This window comes from Sapajus apella, unplaced genomic scaffold (genome assembly GCF_009761245.1).
Source record: "Sapajus apella isolate SASKATOON/1434 unplaced genomic scaffold, GSC_monkey_1.0 scaffold3, whole genome shotgun sequence".
Lineage (NCBI taxonomy): Eukaryota > Metazoa > Chordata > Mammalia > Primates > Cebidae > Sapajus > Sapajus apella.
The window spans coordinates 14,786,161-14,805,992 of NW_022436943.1; the positions used below are offsets into that span (position 1 = coordinate 14,786,161).

The window sequence follows — 19,832 nt, forward strand, 5'->3', positions numbered from 1 at the left end:
AGGAGGGGTAGGAGGATCACCTGAGCCCAGGATGCGGAGATTGCAGTAAGCCTGTGTGACAGAGGAAGACCCTATCTCCAAAAAAAGGATCATCATAACACTTCAGTGCTTGAGTATAAGTGTGTTAGAAACATCATAAAACTAAAATTATAGATCAAATTAAACCTGACTCCTACTTTTACTTCTTAATTTGGCATAAAAATTTGATCTCAGTCTCAAGTATATGGAAGTAAGTGGCTTACCCAGCGCCCAGAAAATAGGAAACTTTCTCTGGTCTTCAATTTGTCACAGTGGCTGCTGAGATGCTCAATGACAAAGTCCAGATTATATTTAAAAGCAGAAAGCTCCATCCCTTCTGTGACATTTATTGGTGCAAGATTTTATGCTACTGCTCCCAGTGCTGTGGTACGGGGTGCCAAGCACTTGTAGAAAGCCCTTAACTGCCTTTCCCCAGTAATTTCTCCAGTGTTATCTTCTCCCCTAGGGTTAAGCCATTTCCCGTTTCTGCTTCCTAAGATAGATCCAGGTAGAAATATCTTCTACATAACTGGAAGCTTCCGTTTTTAGCCCAGAAGAATGAAAATTATTGATAACCATTAGATTGAAGGGAACCCAAACTCATGACATTAAGCCTTTTCTACCTTCTTGAATGCTGGGATGAAAATTCTTTTAACTGCCTATGTATTTGAGTATAAAACAGCAATATTCTGAATAATACCACCACGCTGCTCAACTCTAATATAGGGGTTGGCAAAGGTTTAAAGTTTTAAATTGGTGGCTGGGTGCAGTGGCTTATGCCTGTAACCCCAGAATCTGGGATACCAAGGAGTGGATCGCAGGAGCGTAGGAATTCAAGGCCAGCCTGGGCAACATGGCAAAACCATGTCTACAAAAAATACAAAAATTAGCCAAGCATGGTGGTGTGCACCTGTAGTTCCAGCTACTTGGGCGGTTGTGGGAGGATCATATGAGCCCAGGGGGTAGAGGCTGCAGTGAGCAGTGTTTGCACCATTGCACTCCAGCCTAGGTGACAGAGTAAGACTCTGTTAAAAAAAATTAAATTGGTAAAGGCTCAGGTAGTAAATGTTTTAGGCTTTGCGGGCTATGCAGTTTCTTTCCCAAGTACTCGGCACTACCATTATACCATGACAGCAGCCAGATAAGATGTAAACAAATGAGCATGGCTGTGCTGCAGTGACACTTTGTGGACACTGAAACATGAATTTAATAGAATATGTATGTGTTGCTATGTATCATTCTTATGTTGAGTTTCTCCCCATCTTAAGATATAAGTTCATTTTCTTAGCTCATGGGCTATACAAAATAAGTAGTGGGCTGGATCTAGCCTTTGGGCTGAAGTCTGCTATTTCTGCTCTGAGACAATGAAATGAGAGCTTTTAACATGAATGTTTCCAGAATTTAGAATTATCTCTGCCCATAAATAGCATATTTTGTGCATTTATCATTGTTCTTACCACTTTCTGTCAAGAATCATTGTTCCCTGTGCATTTACAATCCAGACAATTGTGCCGTCTCTGAAAGATAGAAATGTGTTATGTACTTCCTTTGAGCTTCCACAGAGCCTAGGTGTCCAAACTCTTTTAATTGAATGAAATCTTGTAGCAACGGAGGTTGAATAGATGAAAGAAATTTATTATGGAGTACCATCTATACAAGGCTGGCTCTGTTCTCTTAGAGGACTATGAGTTTTGTTATAGGTGGTTTGTAATTTATGTGTGCTCTCATTTTCTTCTTCTCCTTAATTATCTTTACTTGTTGAATCGCTTCCAAGACAATTGTTTGAGGTTCAGGTTTGTATAAAGAACTCTGCACTGCTGAGTCTATCCCAGGAAAACTAAGGTTTCCGAAAGATTTTTTTCCTATTTACGATTTTATTCATCTTTAAGATTGTTAGAAAAACTGGAAATTTAATTTTTGCATATATTTTTAAGATGAAAAATATTTAAGCTATTTTCTTTATGTATGGTTCATTTGGTACATGGGTAAACATGGTTCTTAGAAATTAACAGGATCCTTTCTTTTGTTTTAATAATACCTTATGCTTTCATGTTTTATATTTCACTAACTCTGCACAATAATCCTATTAAGTAGGTAGGACAGGAGTCAAGACCCTTTCAGGTAAAAGTCACTAATAAAAAAATAAAATAGAAACAACCCAAAGTAGTTTAAGCTCAAATAAAGCAGTATTTTAGCTCAGGAAGTACAGGGATGGATCTTTCTTCCATCTATGGCTGCATCCAAGGACTCAAATGATCACATAAGAGTTTTCTTCTCTGTTCAGTTCTGTTTTCTTGTGTGTGTTGCTCTCATTGTAGGAAGGCTTCCTCCAAGTTGCTGGAGGAGATGGCGACCAGGAACCTTGATTTTATATCATCCCAGCACAAAGATACCAAATGCAAGAGACAGCATTTTCCACTCCCTTTAGCTGGAAAATCCTTGAGGAGGACCACTTGATGGGAGAAGAGTGGCTATACAGAAAGGAATGCTGAGCAGATAATCAATGTTCTCTCAAGTGGATATAATGACCATCTACATGCATATGGGAAAAGGAGGCACAGAGAAATGAAGTAATTTTTCCAAGGTCACATTGTTGGCTGGTGGGAGAGGCAAACCAAAAACCAGGGCCTCCTCACTCAGACCTCTGCTTTTGCCTTAATAACCATGTTATTTCACCACTTCAAAATAAAAGTGAGACCTACCAGTTTTCATAAACACTGTAATGCCATTCTATTACATCTATTTCTTTGGCTTCTGTATATACATCAATAACCTCACATTCAAAGAATCAAATAATTATACCTGACTTATTTGCCTCAGTATTTGTGAATAACTCTGTAACACTTTATGGGCATTCTATACCAGCATTTTAAGGTGTTTTTAACAGGTGGATCTTTAGAAAGAACACAAAAGTTTGCATAAGTATACATTGGCAAGCAATTTATATTCCTTTCCCCTTAGTCTATTGTGTTCCTTAATTTTTTGTGTGTGTGATGGGCATAAACATAATAAAATGATTTATTGCAAAAATTGCTTATCTTTCTGTAAGTAGGTAAGTGGCTGGTTTGTTGGAAAGAGGACTTGACTAAGTGCTAACCAATGTGGACATGTGAATTGCTAAGTTTACAAAAACTTTTCAAAAATTGTTTTAAAAAATGCTTAGCTTTACAAAAATGTCTGGCTTTGTCAATAACTAGTTTGTTGTGTGGCTGCCGGCAAATCACTTAAACTCGTTCTGAATCTTAGTAGTATCATCACTTGCAAAAGAGGAGTGGTTTTATCACCTTATTTTGGTACCTAGAGCATAGTGTAGACTGAAATCTTGTGTAAGCTGCAAAATCGCATATAAATGTCAGTTCTACTGACAGAGCAGGAGCACTGTCATCTCAAACACCGCGGCTTTAAGTTTCAGCTCCCTTTCTAGCCTCATGCATTTCAAGTAAATCACTTCTAACTACAAGCAGACAGTAAAACAGATAAGACAGCTCAGGCACAGTAGGAAGCAGGGGGGAAAGTCTCTTAGGTAACTGCCAAACTTCACCCTCACACAATGGGCCCCAGTAAAACCGTGGGCACATTCCTTTCCCTTCAGGTACACTAAGATAGAGAAGCTAAAAGCAGACTCAGGGAATATGCTTGCAACTGCAGAAAGATGTATGGGAACAGACACGCAACTCTCCCTCCCAGATAAGCACAAGGAAGAGGCACAGAAGCAGTCCAAGCCTCTGATAAACTCTCCCACCCTGAATCCTTAAAAACTCTTAGTCTGGAAGGGTGTGGCTCTGACCTAAGTCGGCCAGCCGCCCCTCTCAGGTTTATTTAAAATAAACCTGTCCTTGTTGACTGAAGAGTCATCCTTCGTGTTTCTCTCATCTTTAATTCTTACCATCTACATTTGTTTGCAATCCAGCTTTTCTTATGACCTCAACAAAAAGAGACACGTGAAAACTTAGCTTTTATAGGATTATTCTCTTGGAAGAACTGAGTTAATTTTCTTAAAACAGAAAAACCTAGACGACGTTATGGGTTGAATGTTTCTTAAAACATAAAAACCTAGACGACGTTATGGGTTGAATGTTTTAAGCTCCTTGGTACCTGTTTTATTTGTATATTTTATACTGTGCCTGGTTTCCTGTGCCTTTGCAATGCTGTCAAACATTCTCTTTTTGAAATAAGGAAGCTGCAATGAGAAAAGCATTTCTATCTCACAGCTCATTACAAATCTTCCTTTCGGAGATTATACCTTTACACCTTTTCCAACCTCAAGGTTCCCTCTACCGCCAGCTGAGCCCTGGAAACCACCCAGAGGTGCACAGCACCCCCGCCTGGGAGCGTGGCAGAGACAGCCGGTAGTACGGGACGGAGAGCTGACCTCCAGTGCGACTGTCTTCACTGTGCAGTCTCAGAAGCACCTCGGGAAGTTTCTGCAGAAGTACCCGTGCCGGGAAGGCGACACTTGGCTGGGTCTATAAGGCCCCAAGCTCGCTTCAGCTCAGGACAGACCTGCAACATCGCGGAAGACAGGGAATGCTAATGAGACTGAACTTCCGACCGGGCTCTATGGGCGAGGCTTCGCTCTTTTACCTCACCTTGCTCTGTAGAGTTGGCTCTGTGGGCGGCACCATGCCAGGTGGGTGGGAACCCGGTTTGTGGGCGGGACTCCTGGGAGGGCGGGGAGCAGAAACGCCGCTCGGTGGACCGGAACTACGCTTTGTGGGCGGGGCTACGGCTCGTGAGCGGAATCCTGACTGGTTCATTCTCCCTCGAACTTCCTGGACGCCGTACGTGCCAGATGGCGTCACCTGGAGCTTAAGAAGCTGCACGCAAGTATTGAATTCCTAGTGAGAGTTTAATAAGTTTCCTGGAAGGCTGGCGGGAAGTTTGTAGGGGTCGGGGTTAGCTTGGGCAGACCTTGTGTCGGTTTGGTCGCGCTCTGCCTCAGGTAGCCCTACAGGGTAGCAGGCCCGAAACCCGGGTGCCTGTTGGGCCTTCATCTTTTGACGGAGTCCCAGTTGTGGGCTGTGTCCTTCATGATCAGTTTCCACGTGGTTGTCAGAGAATTTCCCTCCCCTCCCACACCCCTGCTAGCGTGTTACTTTATCCACGAAACTTGCTTAGGTCTCCAGCTCTAGTAAACTCCACTGTATGCTGTCTGCGCATGGTCCGTGTGTATAGTAGTGTCATGTTCAGTATAATACTGATCTTGTCTGCGTATGTTCCGTATATATCTTGTCATTTTGTATGCTCCATATATATTTTTTATGTATTAAATATAAGTTCTCTACCACACCTAGCATGTAGCAATTGATTAATATATACTAGATGAGTGATTGGATTTTGGTTACTATCGCAATGATTTTATTTTAATGTTTATTTATTTATTTTTGAGACTGAGCCTCACTCTGTCGCCCAGGCTGGAGTGCAGTGGCGCGATCTCAGCTCACCGCAGCCTCTGCCTCCTCGTGCCTCAGCCTCCCGAGTAGCTGGGATTACAGGCGCGTGTCACCACTCCCATGTAATTTTAATTTTTTTAGTGGAGATGGGGTTTCATGTTGACCAGGCTAGTCTCGAACTCCTGACCTCAAGTGATCCACCCGCCTCGGCCTCCCAAAGTGCTGAGATTAACAGGCATGAGCCACTGCGCCCGGCCTGGAATGATTTTGGATTACTTAATTTGAGGAGTTTTATTATGTGTATTTTGTTTTTTGTGTCTTCTTTAATAATCACGTATTTTCTGCATTCTTTAAGTAGGAGGAATACTGTTGAGGTTCAAAAGCATTGCTGTTTCTTTTAAGTAGTTCCTTAACTGTTCACAATGTAGCCAAGGGTATGAAGTCAAGTCTATGACTGAGCAAAGGAAAAAAAGGAAGAATATTCAAGGTGTTTGTGCAAGAGAATAGTTAGACCAGGCTGGCTAGAGCAGTGTTTATAGAGGCATAGCAAGAGATATGTTTGGCAGATTTAGGGTAGATTCAGCGTGCCAGTAATATGCCAGGCCAAGGAATGTTGCCCCTTATGCGGGAGAGCTGTTGAATGTTTTTAACTTTGGGAAGGTCAATGGCATAGATATCTTGGTGCCAGTTAGCCACTGTGCAGATGGCTTAAGCCAGGGGTTGGCAGACTTTCTGTAAAAGGCCAGGCAGTAAATATTTAGGACATCGTGGGTCACAGTTGTAGCAGGAAAGCAGCCATAGCAGCACATGATTGAATGGACATAACTGTATTCCAATTAAACTTTATTTATTTTTTAATTAATTTAATTAATTGACACAGACTCACTCTATCACTCAGGCTAGAATTCAGTAGTGCGATCTTGGCTCACTGTAACCTCTGCCCTCCAGGTTCAAGCAATTCTCCTGCCTCAGCCTCCTAAGTAACTGGGATCACAGGTGTGTGCCACCACGCCCAGCTAATTTTTGTATTTTTAGTAGAGACAAGGTTTTGCCATGATAGCGAGGCTGGTCTCAAACCCCTGAGCTGAAGCAATCCACCTCCCAAAGTGCTGGTGTTGCAGGAGCAGCTGCAAGAAACAGAGCCCTCAAACACCAAATGGTAATGGAAGGAGTTAATTATTATGGCCGGGAGCCACAAGTGATAATTTGTCCAAACTCAGCTCCTCTAACAAAGGGAGGCTCTGCCTTTATATAAGGCTTATACTCTAGATATTACACGTGGAAGAACCTTAGGCTTACAACCTTAGAAATCATATATGAAAGAGTTTCGGGTTTACAGTTTTAGGAATTACATGTGAAAAGATTTCTGGTTTACAGTGAAAAGGTTTCGAGTTTACAGTTTTAGGAATCACGTATGAAAGGGTTTCGGGTTTACAGTTTTAGGAATTGCATGTGAAAATGTTTGGTCTCTGGATGGAGGAGTGGGGTGGGGGTTTGATCTTGTTTTAAGTAAAAACAGTGTCTTTCGGAGTACCAAGCATGTTTACAGGAGGGTGAAGTCAGGAGGTGCCGGCGGGCCAGCCTTTTCTTCTATTGAAATGCAGTACAGAAGACAGAGTGGGGAGGTAATCCCAGATGCCTGGGTCTCCTTCCTCACCGGGATTATAGGTGTGAGCCACTGCACCCGTGCTTGGCCTCCAGTTAAACTTTACTTACAAGGACAGGTGCTTGGCCTGATTTGGTCCAAGGGCATAGTTTGACAAACAGTGGTCTGAACAAATGGACTTAGGGACTTCAGCCCTAACCCATTCCTCAGCTAAGCAATACTATACCATGTTTTTGTATAGCTTTTATAATTATACATGAGGTACAATGCCATATAACATTATCTCTGATCTAGTCTGCCTGGCTGTTAGTCCTGGCATCTCCTGGCTATTGACAGTGTGACACTGGGCAAATTAAGTTCTCTTTGCATCAGTTTTTTAATTTGAATCTCTAAGATGGGGATAATAGTACTTCTTACAAAGGGTTGTTATAAGGAGTAAATGAGTTAAAAGCACATTAGTGTAGTGCTTGTACATATAATAAAAGCTCAATATGTGTTAATATTTTAAAAATTATTCCTCATATACATTTTTAAAGGCAGATTTGAGAGAGGTTTTAAGGTAGAATTTACTGGCTTAATGCATCTCTAGCTACATAGCAAAGACAATATCCAGCATTTCAAGGCAAGAGCCATTCACATAGAGCTAATATGGAAGTCATAAAAATAATTTAAGAGGGAGAGAGGAAGGTAGGAACTGAAGGATTAAGGACTGATTTTGATGGGATGCACAGGAGAGAAAGTGGGAAGAATAAAAAGGAATACAAGAGAAGTCAAGAAGGAGACAGATCAGTCTCTAAAGAATGATAGGAACCAGAATAGCATAGTAGTATGTAGAGGGTTGGGTGGTGAGGTACTGCTGAGAATAACAGTTATTGTGTTGATGATATTAATGAATTCAACCAGCGGATATTAATTGGATGCCTCCTAGGGGCCAGGTACTGGGGATACGGAGAAGAATTAGATACATACTCTGTACTCAAAGAGCAGAAAATCTTGTAGGAGCGAAAAACATAGAAATAACATAAGCATCAACTTTACAAATAATCAATAGTAAGATGGAATTTCTTAGATTTAATTGGTACCTTTAAAAACTTAAAATTGACTTACGGTCCATAAATGTGGGCAATTTGATTGTACTTCTTTTCTTTTCTAGACAATGGCCAAAAACAAATTAAGAGGGCCGAAGTCCAGGAATGTATTTCACATAGCCAGCCAAAAAAACTTTAAGGCTAAAAACAAAGCAAAACCAGTTACCACTAATCTTAAGAAGGTAAGTATTAGTTAAGCACTCTGACTGCATTGTTTACAAGTAAAGTGTCATTGTAAGCTACTGAACAACTGTATGCTATTACTTTTTAAAAAGGTTCTTAGTTTTTCCTAGAAAGGTAAGGTTGGTTTCAAGCATTTGTCTAAAACAAAACAAAAAAATAATCCCCTTTCTTGAAAACAAATGTTGAAAAGAAAAAAACAGTTTAACTACAAATGTGTGAAGCTTCAATTTAATAGTTTTACTGGCATAGAACTCATTTAAAAACCATAGTATGGGAAACAGTTCTTATCTTTGAAGTCAAATATAAGAATATATTAATAGAGGCTAGACATGGGATGTCAGTGAGCACCTATTCTTTTTCTCCTCAGTAATTCTTATCTCTCTGAAGACATGTGCAGTTCAGATAAAAACCTGTAAAATGAAGATTTAAAATATTTATTGAAATGCACAATTTGAAGTTTTCTTTTTTTTCTTTGTTTATATTTCAAAATACTTGAGAAATTTCTTCATCAAGATTAACCAGATTCTTTTAAGAAAAATCTTTAAGAAAATGTTTTCAAGTTTCAGTAGTAGGTGGAATCAGCTCTCCAGAACTCAGTTTAATTATAATAGACTATAGAAATCTCACATTTTATCTTTCAACTTTCATGAGCTAGCTGAATTAAGCTTTTATTTGAACAGTTTGATTATTTTATAAATGCTAAGGATGAAATCAGGTGATGGGAGTTTTGGGGATGACATTTTACATAGGATGGTCTTCATAGTTGACATGGAAACCAAGACTAGAATGGTAAAGAGCTAGCAATGCAAAGAGCGAGGAAGTATTGGGAGTAGTATATTCAAGGCAGAGAAAATAGCAAGTGCAGAGGCCCTGATCTAGGGAAAAGCTTGGGGTGTTTGAGGAATATTATTTTATTTGGACAGGAGGTACAAGAGAGAGATCTGTGGGTAGGCAGCATAAAAAGGAGGTAAGGATTTTTTGTTTGTTTTTTGAGACGGAGTCTCACTCTGTCACCCAGGCTGGAGTGCAGTGGCGCAAACTCAGCTCACTGCAACCTCCACCTCCCTGGTTTAAGCAATTCCCCTGCCTCAGCCTCCCAAGTAATTGGGATTACAGGTGCACACCACCATGCCCGCTAATATTTTTGTATTTTTAGTAGAGACAGGGTTTCACCATGTTGGCTAGACTGGTCTCAAACTCCTGAATTCAGGCAATCCAGCCACCTTGGCTTCCCAAGGTGCTGGGATTACAGGCGTGAGCCACCGCACCCGGCCAAGGTAAGGGTTTTGAAGGAGAAATTGTTTGGCAGCAGCAGTGAAGAACAGGAGCACCACCCCTACCTGTTAACACTCAAAAGAGGAGGACTGAAAGGGAAGCTGTTGTCAGGGGACTTCCATTATGACGAGAAGGTCATGGAAGTATTCAGAGATGTACTTATGTTAGAAGGCACTAAAAGTATTTGATCCAGATTTCTTGTATAGATGAGGGATGACATCACTATAGCCTAGAAAGATTTTGGCCACTGTAAGGATACAGGAAAAAACAAACTCAGTTTCTGTTACTCTCACTCTCCTACAGTCACTCAACACTTCTGATACCAGATTTGTGGGGAGTTTCACCCACACCTAACAATTCTGCAGATGAATTTTCAGCAGGCAGCAGCTGGGTGTTTTATTTCAAATCTGACACTGCAGACCTGGAGATAGCATCAGATTCCACAGGTTGAGAGTTGAGTCCTAAGCCTTTCCCCGACTTCCAGTGACAATCGCAAGCCCCAGATGTTTTACCTCTTCGTCTCACCAACCACCTATAAATAAGGGTTCCTGTGATCCCCTCCTTGGGTTCAATCAGTTTGCTAGAGCAGCTCACAGAACCCAGGAAAATACTTTTACCAGTTTATTTTATTATAAAGTATATTACAAAGGAGGCAGATGCATATCCAGATGGAAGAGTTGCAGAGGGCAAGGTACATGGAAAGGAGCATGGAGCTTCCCTGTTCTCTGCACATTCCACTCTCTAGGAACCTCCATGTGTTCAGCTATCCAGAAGCTCTTTGAACCCTTTTGTAGATTTATGGAGTCTTCATTATGTAGGCATAATTCATTACATCATTGGCCATTAGTGTTGGGCTTAACTTTTATCCCCACTCCTCTCCCTGGAGCAGAAATTCCTAATCCTCCAACCCTGTGTTTTTTATCTGATCAGCCATCATCCTGAAGCTTTCTAGAGACTCCCAGCTACCAGACATTCTCATTAGCATTCAAAAGACACTCTTATCCCTCTTGATAGAATGATTTAAAAAGCTGTTTGACAGAAAATGAGGATGAAGACACACACACCCACACACACACACACACCCCCACCCACCCACCCCTTAATATGAATCACAATATCACAGTCACATATTTTGGCCTTCTGTACCAGGAAGTGCAAGGCATATCCACATAAATCCCATTTTTTAAAAAACAAAACCTTTTGTCTAAAATTTCCCAATAAGTCTATTAGGATTTTAGAGTGAATTATCTCTAATTTCTTGGTAAGAGTTTTTAGATTTTAGATTTAACAGGGTTAAGGTTGAATGTATCTTATCTTTAATGTTTTGAGATCGATTAATTTTTTTCTTTTTTAAAAGATAAACATTATGAATGAAGAAAAAATTAACAGAGTAAATAAAGCTTTTGTAGATGTACAAAAGGAACTTGCACATTTCTCAAAAGGCCTTTCACTTGAACCTCTGCAGAAAGAACTGGTAAGCAGAAATCATTTGCTTTTTTTTATGGCTAGCAAATTGAAATCTAATAAATTTTCAAAGCTTGTAAGTTGAGTGTAATTTTTAGTAGTACTTGGCTCTCTAATATACTTGGCTCTATAATGTAAATAGCATATCCAGTCTCTAAAACATTGTTTGAATATACAGATTAATTGTTCTACTTCCAAAGGTATGACTAGAAAAATTGGCTAACAGATTATGTAAGTCATTTTGCTTGTTGTCTGCATTTTTAAATACAGTCTTTCTCCTTTCAGATTCCTCAGCAGCGTCATGAAAGCAAACCAGTTAATGTTGATGAAGCTACAAAATTAATGGCTCAGTTGTAAAACAGTAGTGATTCCCCACAAAGACCAATAAATTAAATGTTTTATACAATTTTATTTTTAAAAATCTTGTTAATGTACAGGCATTGGCACATTTTAAAAACAAACTACATAAACAGATCTTTCCTGTAACCTAGGAAAGTGGAATGTCAGAAGTCAACAAAACGTGATAAACTTAAAGTGCTAAAACAGAAGGCACTTCACAAAATCTGTTCACTGAAACAGTTACATATCCTTGTTTACATCCTTCACTTTACAAGTGGCAGTGAATGTCTGTTTGGATAGAAGGACATACAGAAATACAGGCAGTTTCGTGGCAGTAAAAATATAAGACAAACAAGTAATGAGCCCTTGGCCAACTTGTTTTTGATGACCTGTAGTGTCCTTTAACTTTCCTCTTGTAAGAAGAAAAAACAGAAGGATTCACAATTAGAAGAAAAGTTGAAATCCAGAACATAGTTACTTTTGGGAGTGGGGAGGTTTGCGGATATTAAATCACTTATCCCCTAAAGCAATCAGAGCCCTTTGTTTTTTTAAGTTTTGTGAAGTAAAGTATTAGGGAAGAACACTTCAGAATCAGTGAACTAAAAAGGTGTTACATTCATTATTTTAAATACTTAGGTTATTAAGAAATCTAAAATGTTACACAGTTAGAGGTAGATAACAGTCCCAAGTTTCCATGGAATCTAATAATTTAGTATCTGGACATCAAACAGATCACAAACTCCTTCATTATCATCTAAATTAAAGTTGTAGTCATCTGCTGGGGTAGGAGAAAGCCTTAAGAGAGGAAACACTGCAAACAAAAAAATTCAGTGTTAAAGATGGTTTCTATATATGGTTAATGATCTTTAACAGAATACTATCACATACATCATTCCAAATTAAAGACTTGTGTAATGTGTATTTTGAAAGATTCTCATTTAGTAACAATTGATACATTGATTATTGATATTAGATTGAGAAATAGAAGTCAAATTTTTCATTGGTTGAACTTGTCACTAAGATAATGTGACTAAAAAGCATTAATGAGGCTAGGTGCAGTGGCTCACACCTGTAATCCCAACACTTTGGGAGGCCGAGGCAGGCGGATCACTTGAGGCCAGGAGTTCGAGACCAGCCTGGCCAACTGGTGATACTCCATCTCTACTAAAAATACAAAAAGTAGTCAGGTGAGGTGGTGGGCGCCTGTAATCTCAGCTACTTGGGAGGCTGAGGCAGGAGAATTACTTAAACCCAGGAGGTGGAGGTTGCAGTGAGCTGAGATCATGCCACTGCACTGCAGCCTGGGTGACAGAGGAAGACTTCGCCTCAAAAAAACAAAAAACACTAATGAAAGTGTTTTGTTTGCCACTTTGCAAACAGAATAATGAACTGGGCTTACAAAGTGTGCTGATGTTCTCTGCTTCTACATATATGTTTACTATACCTTTAGATACTATAACATTTGCTAACTTATCTGCTACACTTGGTAGGTTTCTACTATGTTTGTTAGGAACCAGGACTCTGATCCAAGAACTTACAGAAGGAGAGAAATTATTAAAGTAATTAGCATATTGTAGCTAACTGATATTTCAGAATTTTTCAGGTTAGAAGACAATGTGGTTAATGTTAATACTAATTCTGTGACTTCATATTGGCAGCTTGAAATTGGCCAGGGTAGGGTTATTTACAAAAGCAGGTATTCAGATCATCTACTGATTTAGACAAGTTATTTTACTCTTCTTGGACCAGATCCTTCAGGAGTGGAAAGGGCTACAGTACCAACAGTTTATTTTCAATGAAGTTGAGAAGCATCCCCATATGGATTCCTTTTCCTCAAAATGCAAGCAAATAAAAATAAATTCTAAAGGATGCCTATTACTTACTATAAGTATTAAGGGAGAATTTTCATGAATCTTCATAGTAAAGCAGTTGGCAAATATATGTTCATTTCTTTTAAATCATGTTTATAAATTCCACAAAAGCATTACTGATGAATGAGTTAGTAAAATTTTAACCTACTTACCATCAGAAGACATTAACTCATCAATGATATCTCCAGTAATAGATCCTGCTGGAAACAGTAATATGATAAGGTTGTGTTACATTTCTGTTAACAGTAAAAGATATTTATATTTAAATACAAGTAGTCACTGCAGCAGCTTGAGTGAGATGCATATTTACGAGTTCTTTGTGGATAGATTGTGTTCATGAGCACCTATTCTGTGCCTGGCATTACTTGTAAACTTCCAAACTGAAGACGAAGACCAAAAAACTCATTATCCGCCAGGTGTGGTGGCTCATGCTTGTAATCTAGCATTTTGGGAGGGAGGCTGAGTGAGGCGGACCGATCGCTTGAACTCAGGAGTTCCAGACCAGCCTGGGCAATATGGCAAAACCTATCTTTACAAAAAAATACAAAACAATGGATGTGGTGGCACATGCCTATAGTCTCAGCTACTTGGGGGACTGAGGTGGGTGGATCACTTGAGTCCAGGAGGTTGAGGCTGCAGCAAGCCGAGATCGCACCATTGCACTCCAGCCTAGCAGACAAAGTGAGAACTTATCAAAAAAAAAAAAAGACTCATCATCGTTCTACCAAAACTGACTCAGTTTTACAGTCAGTAGTTTCATAATTCTCCCAGTTACTCAACCTTAAGACAGTGTCACTTTCCATTCCTCCAGTTAACTTTATCTCTAGATCTTACATATCAATGTTATTTTGCCTAACAGTGTTTGTCTAATCTGTTCATTATTTCTCTTCCCAGTCCCACTGTAATCACTGTTTTAGCCTCTTTTATTGAGACAAGATCTCGCTCTGTGAGTCAGGCTGGAGTGCGGTAATGCTTTTGTGGCTTAATGCAGCCTTGACCTCCCAGGTCAGTCCTCCCACCTTGGCCTCCCTAGTAGCTGGGACCACAGGCACATGTCACAATGCCTAGCTAATTTTTAATTTTTTAATGATAGGTGTGTTGCCCAGGTTAGTCTCAAATTCCTGGGGTCTAACCGTCTACCTTCTTCAGCTTCCCAAAGTGCTGGGATTACAGGTATTAGCCCCACCACACTTGGCCCTTGTTTTAGCTCTAATGTTCTCTCAAATACATAACTACAAACATCTACAATATCCATTGCCTTTGATTTCTGTTTCCCAGGGCAATAAGCATCTTTCCTAATTATATTACTACTGTACACACCATTATAGCTAATTGCGCTGTTTCCTTGGTCACAGATCTTCACTGGTTTATTGGATAAATGTCTTAACTACCTTGAAATTCAAGGCCCGCTCTACTGTAGCCCCAAATTACTTACCTTAGTTAGGATTTCCAAATATGAAACCATATAACCTTAATGCTCACTTTTTAAAAATACTTGTTGAAGCCAATGTATTAATTGTGACTAAGCTGAATGATGTAAAGCATGCCTGCTTTACATTCTAATTAGATTATAAGCTTTTAAGGACTAAATTTTCTTTTTTTTTTTTTGAGAGACCAGAGTCTTACTTTGTCACCCAGGCTGGAGTACAGTGACGCTATCTCAGCTCACTGCAACCTCCACCTCCTGGGTAAAGTAATTCTGCCTCAGTTTCCCAAGTAGCTGGGACCACGGGCATGCACCACCATACCCAGCTAATTTTTTAGTAGAGACGGGACTTCACTATATGTTGGCCAGGCTGGTCTCAAACCCCTGACCTCAGGTATTCCACCTGCCTTGGCTTCCCTAAGTGCTGGGATTACAGGTGTGAGCCACCGCACCCAGCTAGGACTAAGTTTTCTATTGTGCATCCCAATGGCCTATAGTATAGACATATTTATAGGGGAAGGAAAGGAGTAGATGTGGGCAAAAAGAAGCTAAAAAACTCCATGTCCAGTTAGATCTCATTAGTGTCCCTTTTAACTTGTGAACTCCCATTTTAGCAATGAGACACATCCCGGAGGTAAAATAAACAATTTGGATTATACACAATATAGTTCTAAATTATCTGCAATATGAATATGATATTTATATTGGCACAATTCATTCATTCAGTAGTCAGAGATTACCTACCATGCTCCCTTTATTTGGAATCAGTAAGGTATTGCTGAATTAAGAGTTGTGCTCTCTACTCCTGATATCCAGTGTGAAGGGCTTTAGCTTTTTTATAGTTTCATAGATGAAACAATTGAGGAAAGCAAGATTTCCAGTGTAATTGGAGTTGGGACCATTTATCACTTCTATAAAACTGAGCTTCCCAAATAGAAAGTATAACAGAATATGGAGAAGCAGGAGGTGTAAGTCACTGTGATCTATACTCGTTTGATTTTTCTTAAAGGTAGTTGGAACATGTTTCACTAATTTATCCTAGACTTACCAAGCGATGAAAGAGCCTTATCAAGTAATCGTCAGATAAAAGCTTACATCCCTATATATGCCACAAATGGAAAATTCTGCACCTGACCTTGTGATAGGCTGCAGTCAAGCCACAGTCAACACTTTATTTCATACAAAAATTAAAACTATTGTATAAAATTATCTTCAGGCTATGTGAATAAGGTGTGTATGAAACAAATGAATATTGTGTTTAGACTTGGGTCCTATCCCCAAGATATGTTATTATGTATATGCAAATATTCCAAAATGTCCAAAGTGCTTGGGACATTTCTGGTGGCAGAATAAGAGATATCCAGTCTGTATTTATGTTTCTCTCTTTGCAATTTACAACAGAAAGGCTCTGAACCCACCTGAAGATATATCTGTAGCTGATGTCTGCTGCACAGTCTGGCTTCTTTCAGAGACATGTTGCTCAGGCAGGTTTTGAGTTGCTGTGCTGGATTTCTGTGGAGTCACTGGAGTCAGGGACTGCGAGGAAGGCTGTGTGAGGTCATCAGGTGGGGGAACAGGAAAGACCACGGGCTTAGATGAACTCGATTCTTTATTTATAAGCAGCACATGGATAGGTCCTGAATGACTCTTTAGATTGATCTGGTATTTCTTTTGTCCATTCTGACCCTTTGAAGTTATTGGATGTAAACAAATGTATAATTACTAACATTTCCAGCTAACTTGAGACAGTAAAATAAGAAAGGCAAAGCTATTATGGACTTATTAAATTCACACAAAACGATAAAGTCATTAAGTCAAAACATAAAAGTAGAGGACTAGAATAGAATGTAATTTTGATGTCCCTAAACCACTAGTTTCTAAAAAATAAGCTTTTCATAGATACTGATCATCAAAAACTGTCTGTTGTAGAATTCTGGCAGCCATCCATTGTTACCATGTATAACTATATATGTCAGGGCCCAGCACTGCTCCAGGCATTTTCCATATACAGGAACTCTATCCGCTGGTGTTGGCCACTACAGATGTGGTCATTTCAACATGCTTCACAAATCAAACTCTTTTTTTTCCCCATCTGCAAGCATAAAGACAGCTAATTTCTCCTACAGAGAAATAAATATAACACTCGTCCAGCTGAAAAAAGTAATCTGTATCCTGAGGCTTGACTCCAGTAATACAAATGTCTAAATGTAAACTTTTTTAATAAGGGGGGTGGGAGAAGGAAGTAGATAACTTTCAAATTAGTTTGTTTTTAAAAATCTGAATCTGAAAACTAAAATCATGAGACTCATTTATAGATTAGAGTTGATAAATGTCTTTGACTTAATAAGCCAGACAGTGTTTTGTAAAAGACCTAATTTTAAGGAATTGACTGTTGACATTTACATTTAACGTTTTCCTCAGTGGCGATTTTTATACCAGTTGTAGATGTGGTCACTTTAACTGACTTTTATAGATTATTGGCCATATCATTAGTTGTTTCTAACTTAAAATATTCAAACTAAAATATTTAATCAAAATATTAATAAATTATTTGATTACTTGAAGATAGATTATCTTGGGGTTAGGGCCCAAGTCTAAACACAGTATTCATTTGTTTCATACACACCTTATTCACATAGTCTGAAGATAATTTTACATAATAGTTTTTGTTTTTGTATGAAACAAAAATCACTTGTTAAAGCATTCCGATTACTTTTTAAAATCTGACTTTTTGAGCTAAACAATATCAACAAATGACTAAGGATATGCCCAGTAATCTTTAAAAATCATTTATGATTCAGTTAGTTCTATAATTTTACCAAGGTATTAAAGACATACAAATTCAGGTATCAATACTTTCAAATATAAAACTTGAAAGGAGTAAAAGTGATTACACAACAATTAACTCAATTTCAGCTAAAGAAAATATATTTGTGCTTCTTGAGACTGTAGATTCATTTTTTCCCCACTTACGTAAAAGTTACTCTACATACCATTTCTGGAATGGGTACCTCCAGTTGTGTACCAGAAGGTGCCTGAATGGCCAAAAGTGTATCACCTGGTTAAAAAAATATATATATAAAGTTACATAAAATACTGTTGATCATGGAATATGGTGGCAAGAGTGTGGGCTCTGGAATCAGGATGTTTGGTTTGGTTAAATCCCAAACTAGGTGACCTTGAGCTTTGATTTTGCATTCTATAAAATGAGAGACACACAGCCTACTGCATGGATTGATTTTGAGGATTAAATGAGATAATACATGTATTCGTAGCTCTTAGAACTGGGTAAAATACCCAGGGTTAGCTGTATGATTCTCATTAACAAATTCAGCTCAAGCTGATTTTGCTTTCACTAAGACTCCTGTAAATTCAGATTCTTAAAACCCTTTAGCCTCAATGAAATAACACTGTTTACTAGAACTATTTAAATGTCTGAGGATACTAGAGATTAGGTATGAGACAGTGAAATCTTGAGCTTAAATGAATGTATTATTTTTGAAGCCAAATTCTACAACAGATCTCTGTTGAGTTGCTGATGAACAGAATTCTTCCCAAACTTCCTTAAACAACTCAGGAAATACAGTGGCAAAATCGAGCAATAGGACCATACATATTTCCAACATAGGCTTACACAGAAAGTCAGATTCTACTTGATGAGGTATTTGGCAGAAATTTTTTTAACAGGTGGATAATACACATGCATTTAAATATGCACAATTTCATTTTACTTGTGCTATCATTTTGGGACACACGTCCCCCCATTTTAGTTACATTAATAACTATAGTTATTAACATGATACTGTTATTTTAAGGAGAATTGAATAGGAATAGGTTTCCTGATTATAAGATGGATTCACCTCATTCTTTCCTCATGGTTTCTCTGGGTTTCATTTGTGATCAGCATACTTGCTGCATATAATTTCATAAACAGTGCTGATGAGAACCATGTTCTAGTTCAAGTCTGGTCACCAACTCTGTGACTGTGTGACACAAAGTTGCTTAATCCTGCTCCCTTCCCCTCCCCCACACAGTTGATGCCTACCAGTGGAGCTAATGAACTGAACGCTGTAAAAAGCAGTTATTCTCATGAAAACAGAAACAAAAGCAGCCTATCAAAACATGGCACAGTGGAGTGAGAACAATGTCCACAACTTCTGAAAATAACGACAGGATGAGGACACAGGGAATTCTGAATCACTCTACACTAAATAGGCTGAGAGGAAGAATGCAAGGAAAAGTCTAATGGTACTTACCATTAAAGCAATTACAGATGTCTTCATGAGTTACATAGGAAAATGTGCTGTCATAGGAGTTAAGGAACAACATTTATATCAAGCCCTAGGCATTTAAATTAAAGATAATACATCCGAAAGTCAAAATAACTAAATCACCATATGAGCAGAGGGACTGCCACACATGGACAGATTAAAAAAGAAGTCTAGGCCAGGTATGGTGGCTCATGCCTGTAATCCCAGCACTTTGGGAGGCCGAAGTTGGCAGATCACCTGAGGTCAGGAGTTTGAAACCAGCCTGGCCAACATGGTGACACCTTGTCTCTACTAAATATACAAAATTAGCTGGGCTTGGTGGCACATTCCTGTAATCCCACTACCAGGAGGCTGAGGCAGGGGAATTGCTTGAACCCAGAGGCAGAGGTGGTGGTAAGCCGAGATTGTAACATTGCACTCCAGCCTGGGCAACAAGAGTAAAACAACATTAAAAAAAAAAAAAAGTCTAGTTTAGAAAGGCAAAGACAATCAAAACAGTTCCCATCCTTTGGTCTTAGAAGAAGCCATCCTGATTTTTGTAACATTTCAGGACCCTAAGGAGAGAGATGGAAAGCATGCACATTCTTCATGGAGGCAAGTGCTACTGGGGGAAGGGAATGGATGGGGAAAGGAAGGCCATCGGCAAACAGATCAGCTTCCACATCAAGAATCTTCTGGGATCATTGTTTTTTGTTCTTGTATGAAATGGTCAGTCCAGTCTGGCCACAAGAGGAGAAGCTCAGAAAAACAAAGTTTATTATACTTATAGGTCCTAGTGACAGGAGACAAGGTAGGCTACTCAGGGCCATGTGGTTAAGAAACCTAGGTTGTCAGGAGACAGAAGACAGCAGCGAGGGGAAAGCAGAAGCTCAGAGCTTTTATTGGTGTTTCCTTGGGG

At 39.2% G+C, this 19,832-nt stretch overlaps 2 protein-coding genes across 7 annotated transcripts in view; one reads left to right on the forward strand and one right to left on the reverse strand.

Annotated features, from left to right (window-relative positions):
• The first annotated feature begins 4,728 nt into the window (after nucleotides 1-4,728).
• On the forward strand, nucleotides 4,729-11,438 carry RBIS (ribosomal biogenesis factor). Of its 5 annotated transcripts, none has more exons than XM_032250136.1 (4): nucleotides 4,729-4,859; nucleotides 8,171-8,287; nucleotides 10,921-11,037; nucleotides 11,313-11,438. In XM_032250136.1, the coding sequence occupies exons 2-4, from the start codon at nucleotides 8,174-8,176 to the stop codon at nucleotides 11,382-11,384; spliced, it is 303 nt and encodes a 100-aa protein (XP_032106027.1). In that variant the 5' UTR covers nucleotides 4,729-4,859; nucleotides 8,171-8,173; the 3' UTR covers nucleotides 11,385-11,438. The 5 variants fall into 5 exon arrangements, with proteins under 5 accessions (XP_032106027.1, XP_032106029.1, XP_032106023.1 ...); XM_032250138.1 differs by having other exon boundaries at nucleotides 4,735-4,841; XM_032250132.1 differs by having other exon boundaries at nucleotides 4,768-4,870.
• The window catches only part of E2F5 (E2F transcription factor 5), a 45,210-nt gene continuing 36,794 nt past the window's right edge, over nucleotides 11,417-19,832 (reverse strand). The window contains exons 4-8 of one of the 2 annotated variants that reach the window (XM_032250113.1): nucleotides 18,920-18,963; nucleotides 17,657-17,721; nucleotides 16,082-16,349; nucleotides 13,390-13,437; nucleotides 11,417-12,177 (exon numbers count right to left, since the gene is read on the reverse strand). In XM_032250113.1, coding sequence (XP_032106004.1) covers nucleotides 12,068-12,177; nucleotides 13,390-13,437; nucleotides 16,082-16,349; nucleotides 17,657-17,721; nucleotides 18,920-18,963 — 535 coding nt within the window. In that variant the 3' untranslated portion in view covers nucleotides 11,417-12,067. The remainder of the gene's footprint in view (nucleotides 12,178-13,389; nucleotides 13,438-16,081; nucleotides 16,350-17,656; nucleotides 17,722-18,919; nucleotides 18,964-19,832) is intronic. The other variant, XM_032250119.1, reaches the window with a different exon arrangement.

What these genes read in the sequence shown, in the direction of transcription:
- RBIS (XM_032250129.1), top strand. An exon ending in TTACCACTAATCTTAAGAAG is followed by an intron (nt 8,288 to 10,920) that starts GTAAGTATTAGT and finishes CTTTTTTAAAAG; the next exon opens with ATAAACATTATGAATGAAGA. An exon ending in AACCTCTGCAGAAAGAACTG is followed by an intron (nt 11,038 to 11,312) that starts GTAAGCAGAAAT and finishes TTCTCCTTTCAG; the next exon opens with ATTCCTCAGCAGCGTCATGA.